The sequence below is a fragment of the Corvus cornix genome, chromosome Z (genome assembly GCF_000738735.6).
Source record: "Corvus cornix cornix isolate S_Up_H32 chromosome Z, ASM73873v5, whole genome shotgun sequence".
NCBI classification, from domain to species: Eukaryota; Metazoa; Chordata; class Aves; order Passeriformes; family Corvidae; genus Corvus; species Corvus cornix.
This window is the reverse complement of record NC_046357.1, coordinates 74,335,356-74,355,812: the sequence shown is the minus strand read 5'-3', so window position 1 is coordinate 74,355,812 and position 20,457 is coordinate 74,335,356. Positions and strand designations below refer to the sequence as shown.

The 20,457-nt window shown below is 42.1% G+C and overlaps 1 protein-coding gene across 5 annotated transcripts in view; it reads left to right on the top strand.

Annotated features, from left to right (window-relative positions):
* Nucleotides 1-20,457, top strand: part of XRCC4 (X-ray repair cross complementing 4) — an 89,132-nt gene that overhangs the window by 56,619 nt on the left and 12,056 nt on the right. For all 5 annotated transcript variants that reach the window (XM_039567494.1, XM_019292150.3, XM_039567493.1 and 2 more), the window contains 2 exons: nt 4,330-4,482; nt 4,864-4,967. In XM_039567494.1, coding sequence (XP_039423428.1) covers nt 4,330-4,482; nt 4,864-4,967 — 257 coding nt within the window. The remainder of the gene's footprint in view (nt 1-4,329; nt 4,483-4,863; nt 4,968-20,457) is intronic.

Genomic DNA, 20,457 nt, shown 5'->3' with positions numbered 1-20,457 from the left:
TTGAGAGGTGCTTTGAGCTCAGTTACTCACAGCCCATGTAGCTGTGGATCTCCTCCCTTTGGCAAAGATGCAACTGATACTAAAAACTTGCAATTAAAGCTGGCTTTAGCTTCTGAACTAGAAAAAAAAAAAACCTAAACACTTTTCTTATCTGTGGAATTCGCTTGACTTTCTTTAGGAAGTCTTTTCCTTAACATTATTTCCTATAATTCTTGAGACTAGCAGTGTAAATTATTTACATTTTCGAGTGGGGAATAAGTTGCTGTTTCTTGCATCTGTTTCCCTTGTTGAAGCAGCCAGAATTGAAAATTGAGTGCAGCATTATAGGAAGAAGTATTATTTTGCAAGAGATTTTTCTAACTGCTATTGCAGTTGTGATCTGAATTGTAGTGAAATAATCTGTGCTTGTTTCAGTGAGCATAAAACTCTTAGCACAGAGCAGTCAGAGATGTATCTTGCTTTTCTGTAGCTTCACCTGAAAAAAACCACACAATCTAGGAAGACTGATGAAAGAATGCAGCTAATTTGCGTTAATTTACCTTGAAAAAGAGAGCCAGCTTTTGGGAGGAGTTAGTTTTGTTTCCCTCTCATTAAAATGAGTAACAGTTTCTCCTGACAGTCTCCCTGACAAGCAAAGGGCCTCCCTAAGAAGTGTTTTACTGCTTAACAGTGTAGTTGAACAATAGTGTATTGTATAACCCGTGTTCTGTACTGCATTACATGCTGATGTGTAAGAGGCATTAGTGCTTGTATCAATTTCCATGGTGGGGTGGCACTTTTACAGAGTTACCCCAAAGAAAAGGAGGAAAAACAAAAACCAGACCAAACAAACAAAAAAATAAAAATCAGAGTTGCGTGACAGCCTTTGCTCTCAGTGCAGGCTGGTGGGTTTCTGTAGCGTGTTTATAGCTGGAGTAGATTAAATGTGGCTTTTTCAGAATAAGCACTGAAGGTTTTATGGTCACCAGTCTTTGGCCATGTCTGTTAAATGTTAAATTTAAAAATCATTTTCATTCAAGAAGTATTGGGCTTTTTGGTTTGGTGTTTTGGTGAGGTTTTTTGTTTGTTGTTTTTTTTTTTTTTTCCAATTTGGTTTGGCTTGGTGTTTTTTTAAATACTTTTTGCCACAGCCCAGTTCTACCCTGCTGCCTTCCTTTGCTGCTTTGGCTCCGAACGCTGTGAGTTGCCCCGAGCTGAACAACGCTGTGCCTGTCTTTGTTCAGGAGGCAGGATTTCAGGATTTACATCCTGCATCACTCACGGTGCTGAGTGGTGAAACATCAAATATGAGCACGTGGTGTGGAGATTTGCGCTCCCGTCTCGCCTGCAGCCAGGGCCCGTCAGCTCCACAGCCCCTGCAGGTCCCTCTGCTCACAGCCTCTCTCCTCAGGACTTCTTTAGAATTAAAACAGACCTCTGAGAGGTGCTTTTGTGCCTGTTGGTCATGGGGTGGAATAATTCAATCATCTCATTTCCATCTCTGGGTTCGAATTTTCTTCACCATCATGGAGGTTTTGGTGAGCAAGTGGCAGCCTGGGGATGAGTGAGTGAGTGTGTGTGTACACCTCAGGGATGGATGAGTTAAAATATCAGAACAGAAAAGCTGTTCTCTTTATTTTGTATAGAAAATTCAAGGCCAATTAGTTCTGGGCAGGCTGGACGGGGTTTGGAGCATCCTGGGATAGTGGAAGGTGTGTGTCCCTGCCCATGGCAGGGTGTGGAAATGGATGGGCTTTAAGGTCCCTCCAACCCAAACCAATCTGTGGTTCTGTAATAATGGAGGTGGTACATTTTAAGTAATAATAACCTGTAGCAAAATAATTGCCTGAACAAAAGAAATCAAATTTCTGGTTTGGGCGTGAGGTACGTATTTTGTTATCGGCCATCTAGAATTTGTGTAGACAAGCCAAATTCAAAATAGCTGCTAATTGATGTGGTGGTCAACTGCAGTGGCAGTGTATTTAAACCACAAGCAGATTATAAAAATGCAAGCTAGGTACTTTGGGCTTGAAACTGAGTCTTCAGCATTAGCTCATCAACATTCCATCCCACTGCCGGTGCTGGGGGAAGGGTGAATCTGAAATGCAAGGGAGCAGTGTTGTGAGATCCAGGAATTATTTTTGAGCACTGGGAACAGGAATGAATACCAGAGATGCTGAATTCTTTCCTTCATAGTGCTGGAGTGTGAAGGATGCCTCTAACAATTAAATAAATGCCATTAAGTTGCATAGCTCACGTTCACCTCTGTGGAGCGTGTGTGATTGCTCTGTGTTGAGGCAGCACTTGAAATCTTGGTGTTTATTATTAATTCCTCAGTTTATTGTTTGTCATAGTCCCTAAGAGTGGCTACTTTCAGTGGGCTGTGCAGGATTTTGAAGGCTCACAACTTGCAAATACAGCATTAATGTGATACTTTTGTGATATTCAGTGCTTTTAGATGGAGTGTTTTGCCAAATTAATGTCATTTCTATGTCTGGAGAATGTATTTGGATGTGGATAATTTTTGAATAAAGTCAAAAAAAGGTGTTAATGTAAATGAAAACAATCATATAAGATTAACTGATGGGCATACTACTAATTGGTTTTGCCCAGAGGGAAGAGTTAATATTCTAATTCTAATATTCAAGATGCTAATTTTTTGCCGTAGAGACTGAAGAAATTGGCTAGTCTTGCAGTAGGTTTCTCCACTGTACTACTCACAGTCCAGGCAGCATCAGCTTTACTTCACTGGAAGTTTCCATTTACATGGGTTTTCATCAGGGGATGTCTTTGCAGCACTCTAGGGCCTCAGTGGAGTTATCTTAAATGGCACTTTTTTGGCCAAGTCAGCCACATTCCTCAATATTTGAACCAGCCTCAACTGCTCCAACACAAACCAGTGCCTTGGCAAAGTAAAGGCACAGAGCAACCACTTTCCCTGGTTTCTGTGTGAGAGAGAGGATTATTCTACAGGATTTGATACACACAAGATTAGCATATTTTAGACAAAATCCTTTTTTCCCCCCCATTTTTATGTATACAGACATAATTAGTATCAAGCATGTCCAGGCTCTTCTGGGCCCTGCATGAGGGTTTATGATTCTTTGTGAATTGTCTATTTGTTCCCCACTAAACAGTTAACTTCCCTCTTGTAGGTGGAAAGTCTCCTGGTAGTTGATTAGTACCTATGATCTTTCATTTAGGAATTATTGAACTGATCTATATGGTAATGATGTTCTGCTATTTGCATTTAAATTAGATGAATTATTTATCAACTATCAAGCAGATCCCTAAAGCATTGCACAGTAGACTTAATACTTCATGAGATTTTTTTTTTTGCTATTGTCTTGCTTCTTACATCATAGATGGTTTTGATCTATGAACAAAATAATTTGTATTTCTGTAGGAAGTCTGTTGACATCTCTTACCTTATAAATTAATATTTTTAAAGTCTGTTACATGTCTGGGCTTAATAGCAAAATAAGCCTTCTAAACTTTTTTACAGCCTTGCACAGGTTGGTGAAAAAAATGTTTATAAGTCATGACTATTTCCTATATTTAGCAGGATCAGTAGAATTATCAAGTTGTTTATTTGCTTCTTGTGTACACAGCTAATAAAATGTTTGTGGTTCAACCCAAGGACGGAAAGGTTATGAAATATAAGAAGGAAATACAGAATTACATTTGCCACGAATCACTTGATTTTTTGTGCTCATGCTTGCTTGTATTCCAGGTTTGCTTATGAGGCTTTATACACCCATATTCTTGATTTAACACTTCCATTGTGCTTCCTTTTATTGACATTCCCAATATGCTGATACCCACAGGTGCCTAGTAAAACTTTTAAAAAGCCTGAAGAATATTTTATCTGAAGATATTAGGAACTTCTAAATGCTTTCATTTTTTTTTTTCTCTTCAAATATATTTCACACCAGTGTGTGGTCCAGATTTGAGACCTGTCAAGCTGAATCATATCTATTTATAATCTCATTATGTGCATCCTGCTAAGGTATGGCCACTGTGGGGATTCAGCATTGAAAATAAGGAACACTTGCCTATTTAAATTTTAGTTGTCTCAGATGGAGATGTACCCAAAAAAAACCCCAAAACCCCCCAAAAAAAGCGTGAAGAGAAAGTTTCCCATTTGGGAACTTTTCCGTTTTGGGAGCAGAGTTCATTGCACTTTTCTGTGGAAAAACAACAACAAAAAAGCTGCTTCTGGCCTGTTTCAGACGGGAGGTGCTGGACTGGTGGTGCGTGGTTTGGAGTGCGGATTCCTGGCTGGCCTCATGACAGAATTTGCTTCCAGGAAACAGCAGAATTGGTGTAACAGTTAATTTTGTACTGCAGGCTGGAAAAATGCGTGGAAGCTAAAGAGGAGCTGGAGGCAGACCTTTACAGCAGGTTTATTTTGGTGCTGAATGAAAAGAAGGCAAAGATAAGAAACTTGCAGAAGTTGCTGAGTGAAGCTAAAGAGTCTGCAGTGGATGCCAAGTGTGCAAGGTATTCAATGTCTCTAGGTTTCCTGGTGTGGTACCTGCTGCATGTTTGAGTTCAGTTTCCATTTCCTTGGCCCTGATGGTGAGTGACAGTTCTTCCTGGCTGAGGGCTGGGTTATCCAAACCAATCCTGAAAGTCATGGAAGGGGAGGATTCTTTCTGGCATCCCTGCGAGCAGCAGCATATTGCTGTGGGTGCTGTAGTCAAGAAGTGAGTGTCTGATGGGTCTGTCCTGTTTTCTCCTGGGCTGCAGCTGATTTCCCAATCAGAATATGTCCCTGCTGTTTCCATAGGTGGTAATTTTGTACCCATTCTCCCTGAATTATTTAATTCCTTTGGGGAAAAAAAAAATCTAATATTTTTCCCATTATTTTAATGTTTTTAGGGATAGTATTGCTACTACTCAGATGGTAATAAAGAGAGAAAACAACTATGATGCCAGCACTGATGAGGAAAGTGAAAATCCAGCACGGGCCTCGTTGCCATCAGGTAAGACAGAAGGCATTGTCTTTGTGTGATATCACAGGCAGGCTTCATGTGAATAAACCTTAAGGAAGGCAAAATACTACCTGACAGATTGCTCTGTGACAGGCCAGCCAGCAAGCCTTAAAAATACCTCTCCTGAAGCAGAGTACAATACTGGCATTTTCAAATTAGAGAGAGGAGGTTTAAAAGCAAGTTGCACGAGTGAAGGCACTGTCATTTCTTGCAAAGTGACAAATTACACACTTTGCAGAACTAATGACAGTCTAACAGTATCTGAACCATCAACAATTCCACTTTAAATTCTAGGAATCATGATGTGTGTGCCATGATTGATAAAGTGTAAAAGGTAGCTCCTGACAGTTTCAATAGTATTTAAAAAGGGGAAAGAGAGGAGGTTTAACGGCTATAAAAAGAGTTGTGTGCATAAACGGAATGAAAATGTATTTATAGCAGAATCCACTTTAATTTGTCAGAGAATTTTTGGCCTTGTGAAGATGCTCATGAAACTTAATCTGACACGTTTCCAGGACTAGAGCCTTGTAAAGTGTGTGGGATGCAGTGATGGCCCATTATAAAGTACAAGATATTTAACTTTGAATCAGAATTTTGGCATGTTTGTGGTAAACTAGCGGGAATACACAGGGCAAATGCTATCAAAGTTTCAAAACTGCATTGATAGCTGTAATATGGTTATATATATATGTATAGATATATACACATGTGTGTATAAAAACATACACATAAACCTCCCTTCAGGTCTGCAAAGTTTGCTATGGGTTCTCTCACTGGAGCTTTTTATTTCCACTGCAGGGAAAGGTAATCCAGACACCACTGTGTTCCTGTAGAACAGCAATTCTCTGTGCACATTGGGAACCAGAAGTGTTCAAGACCCTGTTGCCAGTGGCAAGCAGCTTTGTCACTCATGTGGGGCTGTTTGCTGAGGAATTTCTGGCTTTCTATGAAGTGGGCAGAGCTCCAGACAAGGAGGAAATTGTGATCACAGAAAGAAATCATTTAATGCTGCACTGTGCTCTCCAGAAATCTTTGCTTTCAGGTGGTAATTGGTCAGTTCAGATAACATGATGAGAAATACTTTATTTTGTGAAATGGCAAGGAAAAGTGGAAGGTGTGGAATCTTCTTCTAAGTAGCTCAGTGAGAGTTTTGAGACTGAGATACGTATTTAAAAATGAGAACTCCACCACTGCCCTGCTCAGGCAATCATGTGGGACTGGACTGATCAGTGTTGCAGGAAAATACACCAAAAGGTGTAAGCACAAAATGTGCTTTGTTTTGCCTTTGAGGGATGTAGTCCTCAGGGTTTTGGTCCTGACTGGAGAGTTCAGCTGCAAAATTTGCAGATAGCATGAAGACTATAAACTATAAAGACATAAGACTATAAATGCTTTGGGTAACACACCTGAGCTTTTCAAGGCCCTCACAATGAGTATCCCTTAGGCCAGTTCGTGCTCTTCCTATGTGCACAGCTTTCTCTTTCCGTGGAAAATAAGAAAGCACAGCTGGGTGCTGAGTATCTGCAGTCTGGCCTAGAAGTTCCACATTCAAAAAGAGGCAGACCACATATTCATGGAAAAAATAAGGATTCAGGGATGAGTGGAATGAGGGGATAATGAAGCTCATGGAAGCATCAGGGACTGTAAGACATAAAGGATAATACAGATAATGTTTGGGGGGTTTTTTCCTGTTTATCTTAGTTTTCCTATCTCTTTGTCCATCATTGTACTTCTTTTCCTTTTGGACTTGGTCATTGCAGGAGTCAATGAGAATTAGAAGACCATTGAGGTCATTTTAGTAGATATTGGTGAAACCCACAATCAAGAGAGAAGATGGTAATTAAAAAACTTCCTTGAAGGAAAGTGAAGGCAGGTGTGTGTATGCCCACAAAATGCGTTTGTGTATGTGGATGTCCAAATAACTTGCCATTAATTGAAAAAGCAGCCGTGCTCAGCAGGTGATTTGGTTTGTGTTGGGAGGGGAAAACCAGGGGTGGTTCCATCACAACATAATTCTGTTCTAGCAGCTCATGGGGGTGTGACACAGAAGCTGTGAAATGCAGACAGTGCAAAGTTAGCAAAAAATCAGGACTTGCTGAGCTGCAGAGGTTGAAACTCTGTCCGAAGGTTTTTCTTAGCCACCCATAATTCTTCTCAAATTTCTTCTCCCTGAATTTTTGGGGTGCTTCAGGGTATTGCTGTGGATTCAGAAGAAAAACCTGCTGATGTTTATTACAAGAAAATTGAATGACACATTCAGTTACCAGTCCGGTGTTGTTGATCTGATGCAAATATTGTAACAAGACCCAACGAAGAAAAAAATACTGAGAAAATGAATCAGAATGATTAATTTCAATCTTTGTAAAGGGGCAGAATCTGTAGCCTAAAAATTTACCTAAAATGTCTTCTTTTTTTGGCGTTTCCAGTACTATTTGTGGGTATGATTTATGGTTTGCTTTTTGACTGCAGTTTCTGCTTCATAGCTCAAAGCAAGGATCAACTGAAACATGGTAGTTTTTGTCTTGCCTACCCACTGATGTAGTTAATGCTTTATTTTGTAAAGGAACAAATTAAAATTTAATTAGTAAGTATTTTAAAGTGCTCATAAAAACAGCTGATGAGACTTATGCCCCTTAGAAATAGTGCAACATCTATAAATAATAATAAAATTATAAATAATACTGTATGTGATTGTATACAAGAGCTTTGCCCATCATGCCATGAACACAGAGGGAATTTATTTGAAGTATTGTTTAGGGGTGTGAATGTGAGGCTGAGAAAGGCACAGAACTGCAGCTCTCACTGGAGTTTGGTAAGTTCTGAAGCAGCAGCTACAGATGACCTGTCAGGTCCTTGAAATGCCTGTGAGCTCCTGCTTGAGAGAGGAAGGAAGAGGTGAAGGAAATGCTCCTCCTATTCTTCACAGATGGTGTGTCAGGAAATGTATCTTGAGAGCAGGGTCGTTTTTGGTTTGTCTTGTTGAGGTTTTGCTCCAGGGTTGGGGAGATTCTGTGCGTCCCCAAACCCAGGTGTAGTTGTTGTTTTCTCTGGTGCTTCAACAAAGTTCCCCCACCTGGAGCAGACTTCGAAATATCACTGAAGGTGTGGAGTGGGATAAGGCTGTGGTTCTCTTCATATGCTGGTGCCAACTGGACATGATTGTTCTTTAAGGGGAAAAAAAACCCCCTACAAACCCCAGAAATTGCCAGTGTGTGTTTCTCTTGGACTGGATGACTCAGCATGATGCCACCACACTGATGCAAGATGTTTTCTGTCATTTTAGGATGCAGAAGCACTTACTCTGCTTAAGGACAGCCCAGCTGTTACTGATTCCTCTTTCTTCCCCTCTGTGCTGAATTTTACTGGTTTTGTTTACTCCAGCTGCTCAGCCCTTCCTCCTAGGGATCCTGAAATGACAAAATCAGACTGATAAAACATCACTTGGTATCAGGGTTGGCAGTCATGGCTTTGTCCTGCAAATCAGACCCTTTTATTCACTGAGAAATGCTTCAGTGGTCCACGTGTCAGGAGGCTTTTAAAACACGAGTAAGGATGGGATAAATGTTCCCCCTCTCTGCTGCCTTCCCAGGAGCCTGAAAGGTAGATAGAAGGTAATAGTTTACTGTTCGCAGTGCTTGGAAAGAGAATATTATTCCTCCTCCCAGGTATATGACAAAACTGCAGGGAAATATTTAATTATTGCAATCTGTTGTAGATATGAAGGATAACACAGCAGGTGGGATGTAAGCAATGGAAGAAATTATTATGAGATTTATTATTGTTATTTTCAGTTACAAATGCTATTATATGTGTCTGCCTCTGGACAAAACAAGGCTGCTGTGCACCGATTTACAGTCAGCTTGCATCCTCTCTATTTTATTTTCTCTTGTCCCTAAATTCTTTAGTTGTATTTCACATCATAATTGGTAGAAATTACCTCTCCTTAGGGTAAGGAGGGACCTCATGATCTGCCCTGTTGGATCACATAAAATTTTATTATCTGCGTTTCTTGCTGAGTGTGTGGAAATATTCCGTATTTCCCCAGACATTCAGAGCCCACGCTTCTCTGCATGTTTGATGACAGGGACAGGTTCAGAATTGGTTGTAATAAACTCTCTGCAGAGCCCACGGTAAGAGCAAGCACCTTGCCATCTCCCACTGCCTCACGATGCAAGTGTTCTCACCCCCTCCATTCAAGCTCCTGCCTTGGGGATTTCTTGTTGTGCCCTCAGGACTCCCTGGCCCTTTAAATTTAATTAGCTCTCCTGTGTAGTCCAATCCACTGATGGCTTGGTGCTGCTGGTTAATAAGCTTTGATCAAAGTTAATAATAATAAAAAAAGCCTGTTGTAACAGCACCCGGCTGTGCTGCGCAGTTAAAGTTCCATCTGTGAAGGCTTCTCTTTAAAAGTCTGTTTTTAAGGAGTTTTAGTACTTAGCCATTTTAATTTACCTCAGGCTTAAATTATTTCTCTTTTTGTCAAGCTGTAATTGAAAATGCTTTATCCCAAGGAATAATCCCATTTTCCTTTCCCTTAAAGCTGTAGATACCTTTTTTTTTTCTTCCGCCCTGAAACTTGATACTGATTTTTTTTTTCCCCCCACAAACCTGATGGCTTTATGCCTCTGAAGTACTTGTGGTTGCCAAACTGGTTTCCCTCTGTGTTATACCAGGTGCCATGGTCAAAATACATTTACAGTATCAAGTGTCAAGATGTTCCATGCCCCTTCAAAAACCTGTTGTCAGTGTTGCACTCAGAGGGATTTGCAGTGTATTACTTAGACATTTTTCCATGAAAATTATCAAAATTGCTTGTATCTCTGCATACACCTTCTTACTGTTCCTGCTTCAGCATCTAAAGTGATGCAGCTGAATGTGGTTTCCCCTAAATGAGTCATTATTCAGTGAAATTATATAAGTGACAGATTTATGCTTTGCTAAGATTGTAGAAACTTTGGTGATTGATCAAAAAATTAGAGCAGCTGATGATCACACTGCAGGTTAGGTGCCACAACATTGATTAATATAAAATTTAAAAATGTTTGTCATTGTATTATCCACATACTGCTAAGTGTTACACATGAAAGAACTTTGTTTCCTTGGTGAGTTGTAAAATCTTCTCCAGTGCAATTTAATTCCTGCATAAATCATCAAATTAACTGTCTTTATTATATTTATTATATTAAATTGTAAGACCCTTATTTTAGAATCATTTTCAGGCCAAGCTGGTGATTCCAAGCTTGATGCACGCCCATGAATACTGTGTGGGTTTTTTTCTCCTCAACTGAAAAACCAGTTCAGAAATGTGCACTTTGAACAGAGGAGGAATTATTTCATTTTTGGGGGGTGGAGGGGTGTTAATATATTTATGAAAAGGAGAATAAATAACATAAATTTCCAGTTCTTAAGTAAATCAAAGTCCATTAATGAAGCAGCACCTTCATAAACATTATCTCCTTCCATGAATAAACAGGTTTCCCAGCCCTATTTTGACACCTGTTTGTAGAGAATTTTACTCCCCAGTTGTGAAACTGCAAATCAGTGGTGCTGGAGCTGTGCCACCAGAGCCCTGCTCTGCCTCATCCTCCTCAATACACATCTTACCAGGTGAGCAGGAAACTCCTGCCAGCCATCAGCTACCTGCCAGGGGCGATCCCCGTCCCAGCTTTTGTTTCTCCTTTAATCTGCAGTCCCTGCATTTGTTTAGCACTCAGGGTAATGATCCTTTTGGGATCTGGTGCAATTAAAGGACCTGGCAGGGGTTATTTTTCTTACACCAAAACATTCTTCAGTACTTGTATTACGGACCATAGGAATCACTGAGTTCAGTGCACACTGAAATGCAGGCCTTGCCAAGGAAACCTCTGTCACACAGTTTCATTTTGAGCTTTATCCTCCCACCTTCTCAGGCTGCTCCAAGCCCTGTCCAGCCTGGCCTCGGACACTCCCAGGGATCCAGGGGCAGCCACAGCTGCTCTGGACACCCTGTGCTGATGCCTTAGGTTTTAACTTTTATGTTTTTCCAATCCTGTGCTTCCCAGTGTGTGACTCTGCAGTTCCTTGTGGCCTGTTCACTTCTGCTCTCTGTGCCAGGCAGACACAACAAAGCCTCTCTGGGCCTGCTCTCCAGGGACACCCAGACCCTCCTGGGCCCAAAGTGTGTAAACCAACATCTTAAGAGGGAGGTGAGCTTGGGGGAACTCCATCATTAACTGAAGCTTTAATTGGAGAATTCACCCTGCTATGCAAATGAACCAAACCTATAAAAGTGTGAAGAACTTGTGGCCTGGGGTCCACCTTGGGGTCCATCTGGGCAGTGGCCTCTGGCTCCCCAGGGGTACCTTTGAAGGCCTTTCAAACAAATCCCTGCCTTATTCCCTTACTCCTGTCCAGTCTCTGTTTCTAGGTGGCCTCTCAAGGCATCAGTGCCAGGGCCTCCCCACCCTCACAGGGAACAATTCCTTCCCAAAATCCCATCTAACCCTGCCTTCTGCCAGGTTTAATTCAGAGAGGAAGCGCGAGCATAAAAAATATTTACGTATATTTCATGATATACTGAAAACAAGATAATTCACATGCAAATAACACAGTGCTTTTGCGTTCCTTTCCCTCTGGAAAATTGTATCTGTACTTTAGACTATGTGACACTTGGTTTAGCACTGTTGGATTTTGGAGAAGGATCCTTTCAAGAAGGAGAAGTGTTGGTTCTTGAGGATAAAAGGTTCCTAGAAGAGTGGCGATCCTGAACATTGGGATAAAAGCCCTTTTTGTCAGCTAGGGAGTGGGCTGCCTATCAGTGCCAGCCAACAAACCCTGGATCCTGCAGGTGCTGGCAGACCAAGGAGCAGCACATTCGAGCAGAGTTTGCTGAAACCTGAGGCTGCTCCACGTTCTGTAACAGCTCTCCGGATGCCGAGTTGAATATTTTGTAGGCTGCTCTCCCCAACTCCCTGTCACCCGTGTGTTTTGTGCAGTCTGGTGGGCAGTCAGGCAGGGGGCAGTTCCCACACACCAGTTTATCTTTGATTTGGGGTTTGGCTCTCCCTGGGAAGGGCATTTGCTCCGGCCACCTGTGCGACACTCGCTGCCGTAATTACCTGAATGACTTCCCAGCTGCATCGCGGTGTCTCATCCCAGCAAGCAGCCTATCTTGATTAAAAGCTGGGTCTCTCAGGATTGCACTGCGCCCTGTGGTTGCTCCCTTGCTTTATTACTTCTCCAGGTTAAAGCACGCATCCTCGCTTTTAACTGGGAGTTTTCTCAGCCAGGCTGCACCCCGTGAGTCTGGTGAGTCTTTGCTGGATTTGAGAGTTGGTTTCCCTGTTTGGCTTTGCTTCCTGTAGCCCTTTTTTATAAGCCCAGTGAAAACATGATGGAAAGCAGATTTTACACCTAAGGAAATGTCAAAATCGTCACACTGTCTAAAACAGTTTTTCTATTCCTGTTTTATTTTAATCCTTTGAAGCACCTTTGCTTAAGAAGGAAATCTCTTTACTCCATCTAAAAGTCATGAATGTAATACTCCCACAAACTTTTTTTTTTTACTTATTCCCTCCTCTGCTTCTCTACTGTCCTGCTTATTTTACTGGATGTTTTTGTATTTATGCCCATCTCAGGTAAAAGGTACTGTCCTGAAGTCACCTTCCTATGTGTCCTTTAGCTTTTATTCTTAAAGTGGCATGCAGATCAATCTAAAAGACACTGAGGGTGAGGTGATAAAATTGTACTAGAACAATTTGCTTTACTCAATGGAAACCCTAAATGATAGCACTAAACTGATACAAAAATTCCACATAAATCATTTGGGATATTGCCAGACTTCCTGGAAAGCAGGTTTTTTTGTCAGTCATTACATTGGAAAACTGAGAAGTTCCTTTTCACCTTCAGGATGAAAGGCTCTTCTCAAGGACCCTTTTCCTCAACATCCATAATGCTGCACACGTCACTTAAACGAGTTTCATGCAGAATGTTAGAAATCTGTGAAACCTGGAAGGGGAAAAATGGCTTTAAAATAATCCAAAGAAATTTGGCAAATGACATCTGTAGTTATTACTCCAGATTTCGTTGTGCATTTTGCTGTTTTCTGATTGGTTTTGAAGGTTAACCTGGTTGGTTTATGGACAGCAGGCCAGGTGACCTCATACAGGAGCTCTCAGTTACACACCTTCTGTTCAGGGAGGTCAAACACAAAGTTACACACTCTAAAGGACAGCTTTCCCATATGTGATCTGATAGAGAGGGTATGTTTTCAAAACTGGAGCTGTCAGCAGCATCTTATTAATTTTGGTTTTTTTTTTCCTTACTGTATAAATTAAAAGTAATAAAGGATGTAATGCCAAAGCGAAAGTATTGAAAACTGTTGAGTTTTGCTTTTTTAATTGGGTGGAGAGAGAACCCAACATACATGAAGCAGAGAGTGTGTATTTCCTCATACATACAAATACCTCATTTATTTACATTTTTTTCATATCTGATTAATTTTACTCTGTTAGGACACACAAAACATGACACCTGCTAACCCTGCAGAGAGAATAAAATTCACGAAGGTCAGAGCTTTACATTTATATTTAGGAAAACCGGTGCAAAACCCACTCTGGGCATCCTGAGTAGGACCCTCCTCTCTTAGAAACTAAAGATCTAACTTTTGTTTTAAAAAGGCAGATTTAAATAAAGATATACTCACAGATGGATTAATCTTCCTGCAGTTTTCATCTGCATTTCACAAGCCTTTACCTAGTGACAGCTTTGCTCCTGTTCCTGTGAGTTAATAGGTGTGATTGTGATCACCTGGGACCAATCACACTGAAATCATTGGGCCCTCTTTAACACTCTTCCCAAATTTAAACTCTGTAATTCACTTTTCCTGAGAAGGTATCCCTGTAGTCAAGCTGCAAACCTTTTCTTCCCTTGTAGCTTATAAAAATGTCAGTAATAACTCCTTTGTAGCTCATTACCCATTCTCTCAGTGTATACAAAGGCACAATATCACTCTTCATGCAAACAGAAATTTGGATGCTCTGTGAGCAGCTCAGAACATATTGTTCTAGAAATTTGGATATCTAAATATAAGTTAAAATTAGTGACCATCTTTAATTGTCTTTTTTTTTATAGAATGTGGGGTAAAATACAGACCTTGTTGTGTAGATATCAGTTGTGTCCAATTTCAGCATAATTAAACTTTTAAAAAGATATATTAGTGTTCATTTCTATGTACCAATATTTCTGAATATATTAAGAATATAATAAAAATTAAAATTTTTCATTTATTCCATTATAGTTTTTCTTAGCAAGTAACTGCCTCAATCCCTTGAAAGCCACAATCAAAATAAATTAGTCTTCAGCATTGATGTCCATGGCAGAAAACCAGTTTACTATGCCTATTTCAAATGACTCCCACTTCACCTCCAGGGAATTCCTTTGTTCAGTTTGAGAGGAGAGTTTGTTTGTTTGTTTGTTCGAATAAAAATATTAAACTTCCTCAGCACAGAAGTGAATAGGCAGCTCTTTGGTAACTGTGGTGATAGCAAAAAATCTCAGCTTTCAAGAGTGACCAATGATTTAATGGGTTAATCCAACAGTAGCTTGGAAAGAAAGTGATGTAGCCGGTTCAGGCAAGACCAAAAGTCTTAATTTTTGTCTCTGTAATGAACCTGTTTGTTTCATTTGGAGAAATAAACTCAACTTGTGAGAGAACCCCTTGGAGCAGGGCTTTGTGTCAGCCGACAGTGAATCTTCCAGGTGTGCTCACCTGGCTGCAATATTGTTCCTGGTTATACAGCTCCCAGACTTCCCTCTGCTGATCCTGCAACTGTCTCCAATTCCCTACAGGAAAAGCAGGGTTTATTTGGGATTAGCCATACTGGGAGCTGTTGTCTCACTGAGGAAGAAAACAGCTCTTTAATCTATAGCCAGGTGTTGGATTCTCACAGGGATACTCATTACCTGGGTTCCTGGGAGAGGAGGGTCAGGTCAGGAGTATCTGATTGCCAGCAATTTCCTTTAAGACCTTTCCTGGTTAACCTGTCTGTCATCCCCCAGGGGTTCTTTCAGGGGGTGGTGTTGGCGTTCTGGCACTCTACAGTGCGTTATTTGAATTTTGTCCCACCATCTCCACGTGGTGTGAATGCACCTCATCTGCTGAAGGCTTCAAAGTCATTTAAAAAAAATCTGGGAAGTTTTAAATATAAAAATAAAGCTGTTGTGTACTCCCTGCTTGATTGTTTACTTCACTACACCTCAACAAATATTAACTTCTCTAGTTAGGCATGAAATTTGCTGTGCTTTAGGAACAGTATCATTAACTAAATGGCTCACTGGTAGCTCGTTGCTCCTGCTGGCAGCATCAAAACATTTTGGCTGCAATCTTTGAATTCTAGCAAGACTTGGAGAATTTTGATGAAGGTGAAATGTTCTTTTTTGTGGGTTTTGTTGGGTTTTGGGTTTTGTTTTGTTCAAGAGGTGAAGAGAAGAAAGCAAAGAACAGTCACTTCCATGGAGCTGCCCTGTGGCCCAGGGAACAGGGAAGGAATATGTGATAAGATTTGGGACACATCTCTGGGAAGTGAGGCACTGGCTTCTTGCATCATTGATCAGTTTGTCAGGGAGGGGGATGAGAATGAAGCAGGTACCAAAATGTGATTCTTTGTGTTGGAAACAGCCTTACCTGACAGAGCCCCTCACACCTATGTGGGGTGCAGGAAGAGCAGCACGGCCAACCTTGGGGAAATCTCCTGGAAATGCTGATTTTCCAAAGCAATTGCATGTTGTGAACCCCTGAATTTCCATTGTTAGCTAAGTCACTTTGTCCTTGGTGGCCAGTGACTCCTGTTTTCCATACGTGGAAGACTCATAGTGTTTTTTGTTGGGATTTGCAGGAGCACCCCCCTTGGTGTGGGGCGGGAAAAAAATACAGGATGTGCAATATGGCAAGGATATTTGGTAGTAACTAATATTCTTGGCCAGTCTGTAAAAGTCCCACAAAATCCGTGAGACAGGGTTGTGTGTAGATCACACAGCAGCCTGGTTTGGGTTGGAAGGGACCTTGAGGATCACCCAGTGCCACCCCTGCCTTGGGCAGGGACACCTCCCACTGTCCCAGGTGGTTTCAAACCCTGTCCAACCCGGCCTTGGACACTGCCAGGGATCCAGGGGCAGCCCCAGCTGCTCTGGGCACCCTGTGCCAGGGCCTGCCCACCCTGCCAGTGCCCATGGATTTCACCTGGCTGCTTTTCTTGGTGTGTAATTGCGTCACAGGACACAGCAAGCAGTTCATTTTTCGTTTAGTCCTCGTGCTTAACAGAGCTGATAAACAAGGGCTTTCCTTTGACCAGAATCGACTCCTCTGCATTTGCTGAGAGACACCACTGACCCTGACTGCTTGCCATCAGCTTCCATCCGTGTCCAGAGGTGAATCCTCACCCACACATCATCCCAGCACTGCTGTCAGTTCAGTTCAGTTCAGTTAGCACTAAGAGCACTGGGTTCATTCCCTGTCCTTCACAATGACTGTGCCTTGCTCAGCCCTGGCTTTACCCAGGACTGTTTGCAGCCTGCCTGAAGGCAGAGTTCCCCGACTCCCTCACTTGACACCAAGAGATCTGAGTCACAGTTCCCAGCGCTGTGTTTCAAACCACGTCGCAAGGTGTGCTGAGTAAACCTCCCCACAGAACACCGTTTGTGTGGCTGCTGCCTGCAAAACGAGCCTTTATGCAGCAGATTCAAAACATGTTGATGCTCCAGTGGAAGCTGCTTGTAAATTGCGCCTGATTTGATTTCAGTTCTGTTGAGCAAAAAGGTCCATTCCAATATCATCACCTGCCTTGATTCTTAAAGGAAACAAAAATTTCTGGATTGATGTGAAATGCAGATGGACTTTTAGATTAAATCAATTTTCAATCATTCCACTATACTGTCATCCATTTTTCATATGATGTGCCCTATTTTTATTTCACCTTGCTGTTTTTTCTGTCTCTTACATGTTTAAAACTATTTCATTAACCAGTGAAATTTAGGAACATGATCTGCCAAGTTTCTGTAATTCCTGAGGACATTCACAAATCACTAACCAAGCACAAAATGCCATCAAGATACAGAAGAAATTTAAATACACCTCCTCTCTGCGTGCCCAGGAGGGATAAGCTCCTGTTGTGCACTTAGCTTAACTTCTCATCAAAGTAGAGAATAGACAACTATTTTCTTTCTGGAACTTCTAGGTTAAACTTCCCGGAAATGATTGAGTCTTACAGCTTGTAGGGAAATGTAAAAAGTGCTTCTGCCCATCAAGGACTTGATAAAGATTTTGGCACTTGTGACATGAATGCATTTGTCTTTTCCCTGTGATCAGAAATGGAGGCAGGCTGTGAATGATGGAAATGTGATCTTCGATTTCCCACTTCCCTCTGCCTAATCTGATTTTTTCTTGAGAGAGAGAGAGAGAAATGAAAGGTGTTGCACAGCCAGCCATCACACTGAGCAGCTGACCTCAATTACTGCAGGCTGATGACATTCACCACATCACACCAGGGGTAAAATCAGATCTCTGCCATGAGTCCTAACGTCTCGGGAGCCTCCCCTGTGAAGCGGGGCAAGGATTAGAAGATTCCCAGCAGAGGATTTTGGAGGGCTGTGAGTGCTTTCAAGCTATCCTTAAGATATTTGAATCATGAGATTGATGCCAGTCATTTTCACAAAGCATCAGCAAGGTCAAAACTGACTGGCCTTTGGTTTGTGTGCCTGTGTGAGTGAAGTATGTCACTTTCTAGGCTGTTGAGCTGCTTCCTGATGCTTTATTCTTTACTCGGCTGCAACACTTGGCTCAGGAGCTGCCAAATGAAAAAATCTACTATGAGCATCAGAAAGCTGTGTCAATGTCTGAGAACCTGCTGGCTAGCTTTGTAGTGTTGTTAAATTTTGATAATCTGAGAAAATAATATACTGAAAATCACATTATGCTGGAAACAGGCATCAGTCCCACTGCTCCTGAGAGAAGGAGGGTCTTGTCCACCTCACAGAAACATGGAATTACAGATTCATAGAACCACTAAGATTAGAAAAGACCTCAAAGATCATTGAGTCAGAGGGCTAACCCAGCACTGCCACGTCCCTGAACACCACATCCACACTTTCATTGAACACTTTCAAGGACAGTGATTCCACCACTGCCCTGGGAAGCCCGTTCCAGTACTTGACAACCCTTTTTGTGAAGAAATTATTCCTAGTACCCAAACTAATCCTCCCCTGGTGCAACGTGAGGCCATTTCCTCTTGTCCTGTCTCTTGTGAGGTGGCAGATCAGCCCCCATGCTGGGACTTTGGGGACACAGTCACTGAGTGTTGGTGAGCCAAGGAGGGGTGATTGTTTATTTAGGATAACTGAGGATGGAAGACATACAGCTACCCCATTGTAGGCACTTTTACGTGCACTGGAGGTGTTTTATGTGCAGGGAAAGGCCAGCTGTGCCACTGAGGTGTCATTGACACTGGAGAGCTGCACTGAGCATCCAGGTAAGCCAGCACTTTCAGGAGATGTTTATATTTTATGGCTGAAAGACATTAAATGCTTTCCTAAAGCCCCATCCCCAGTAATGATGTGTCTGTAGCCTACTGAGGAGTATTTTCACTGGATGAACAATGTAAAATAAGTCACTGGTGAATTCCCCTTGGGCAGGAGAGTGTCTGTTAGCTGGAGGGAAAGGAATGGGCGCAGGAGATGAGCCCTAGTGGGGCAGTGGGATAATCCACAGTTCCTGTCTTCTGGTGGGAGACAAGGTATTAAATTTGAGGTACAGGTTAGGGATTTTGCAGCTCTAAGGTGGGAACCGTGTGTGTTTCACTCTCTGCTGCTCCATGCTTCTGCAGCAGTGAGAAGTACAAGTAAAGGACAGAACAAATTGCATTTTCGTTTAGGTTTTTTTTTTTTCCAAAATGGGACTTCAGGAAGAAGTGGCACTGCATTTTGGTGAGATTAAGCTATTTCCCACTTCATTCTCCTCACTGTGGCTTGATAAAATTACTGCGGGAGAGAGCTGACATTACATTTATTAACAGCAGCCAGTGGCTCAGTCAGTTGTGACTCTTATCCCGGCAGCAGCAAATTCACCCTGCTCTGTGCTGTGTGTCCTTTGTCTGGGGTAGGAAACTACAAGGGAAAACAGCCCCCAAACCCTTCCTGCCAGCAACCTGTTGTCTCAGAGCTGAGCTTCTCCAGTGGCCCAGGCTGCTGCTGTCCCCATTCAGGACAACACTGACATTTTCAATTCGCGGCTGCTTCTCAGAACAAATCATCCCCTTGTTGCTCATGGGCCCGAGGAACTTTAAAATCCCCGTCTGGCAGACAGGAGGTGGCTTTATTTTCCTTAGATATCCTTGGATAACTAGGTCAACACAGTTCTTGTTATCAGCTGCAATAGTTGTTATGAGTGAAAACAATGCTAGAGGAAGTGACAGGTAATTTTGTGGTGAGGGTTCCTGAGGGTAATGCTGAAGGCACAGAGCATTTTCCTTTTCTAAAACCACCAAAACAAGAGGCTCTGATGTGTGACCGTGCAGGCTAGCAGCAGTCCAGGGGCCAGCAAGCTGCGTGGACTGGGAGCCCATCACAGCACCTGGGAACGTCCCCCCAAAACAGCCCTGACCATGCAGCACCCTTCAGCTTTTCCAAGGCTGGGGAAGATTTATTGTATCAAACAGAATTTCGTATCCCAGGATAGGTTTGGTGTGTTAGCAGTTTAAAAATGGATGTTTTAGTCGTGGTGATGCTTTTTTTCCTGGTAGTTCAGGGGAAAGAAAACAGCAATGGACTTTAATCTCTTTTATGTAATTTAACCAAAAAGAACAAAGCTGCTATGTGCAGGTTTTGCAAGAGAGGGAATGGTCAAGAAGGATTCTAGGTGTTTCTCAGGTAATGATATTACTCAGCTGCCTTTTCAGGAAATACAATTTGAAGTGACTGCGTTCATGCCCGGCATGCAATTAGCCTTTTGCTTTGTTTTGTGCATTTCACCAGCAAGCTCTATCCCAGAATAATACTCTGAATTCTCAATTGGTGTAATTCATTATGGTTCCATTAACTTCCAGAGAGGCTGCTCTGGTTTATTCTGGCCCCGTCCCTGGCCAAAGTGTTCAGTTCTGAATATGTAATAAAAGTGTTACTCATCTGAGCAGCCGCTATTCACATCAGCACTTTGTGCCCAGTCCTGGAGGGTTTAATGTGGGTTTTGTTGGTCAACAAAGAGGGTTTTGTGTGCATGGGCAAAGATTAGATGTATCTTTCTCTGCTTTTGAACTCTGTTCTGACGTTTTTCACTCTTCTGCACAGTGTTGTCCTCCACGAGGAGTCAGACCAGACTGGCCTTCCTGGGAGGCAGGGTGCCAAAATAACACCCAGTACCAGCAACCATGGGGCTAAGGGCAGCACTGTGGAGCCTTCCCAGCTCCCACTGGAGCACACAAGGAAGGAAAATATTTTTTTAAATGTCAGATTC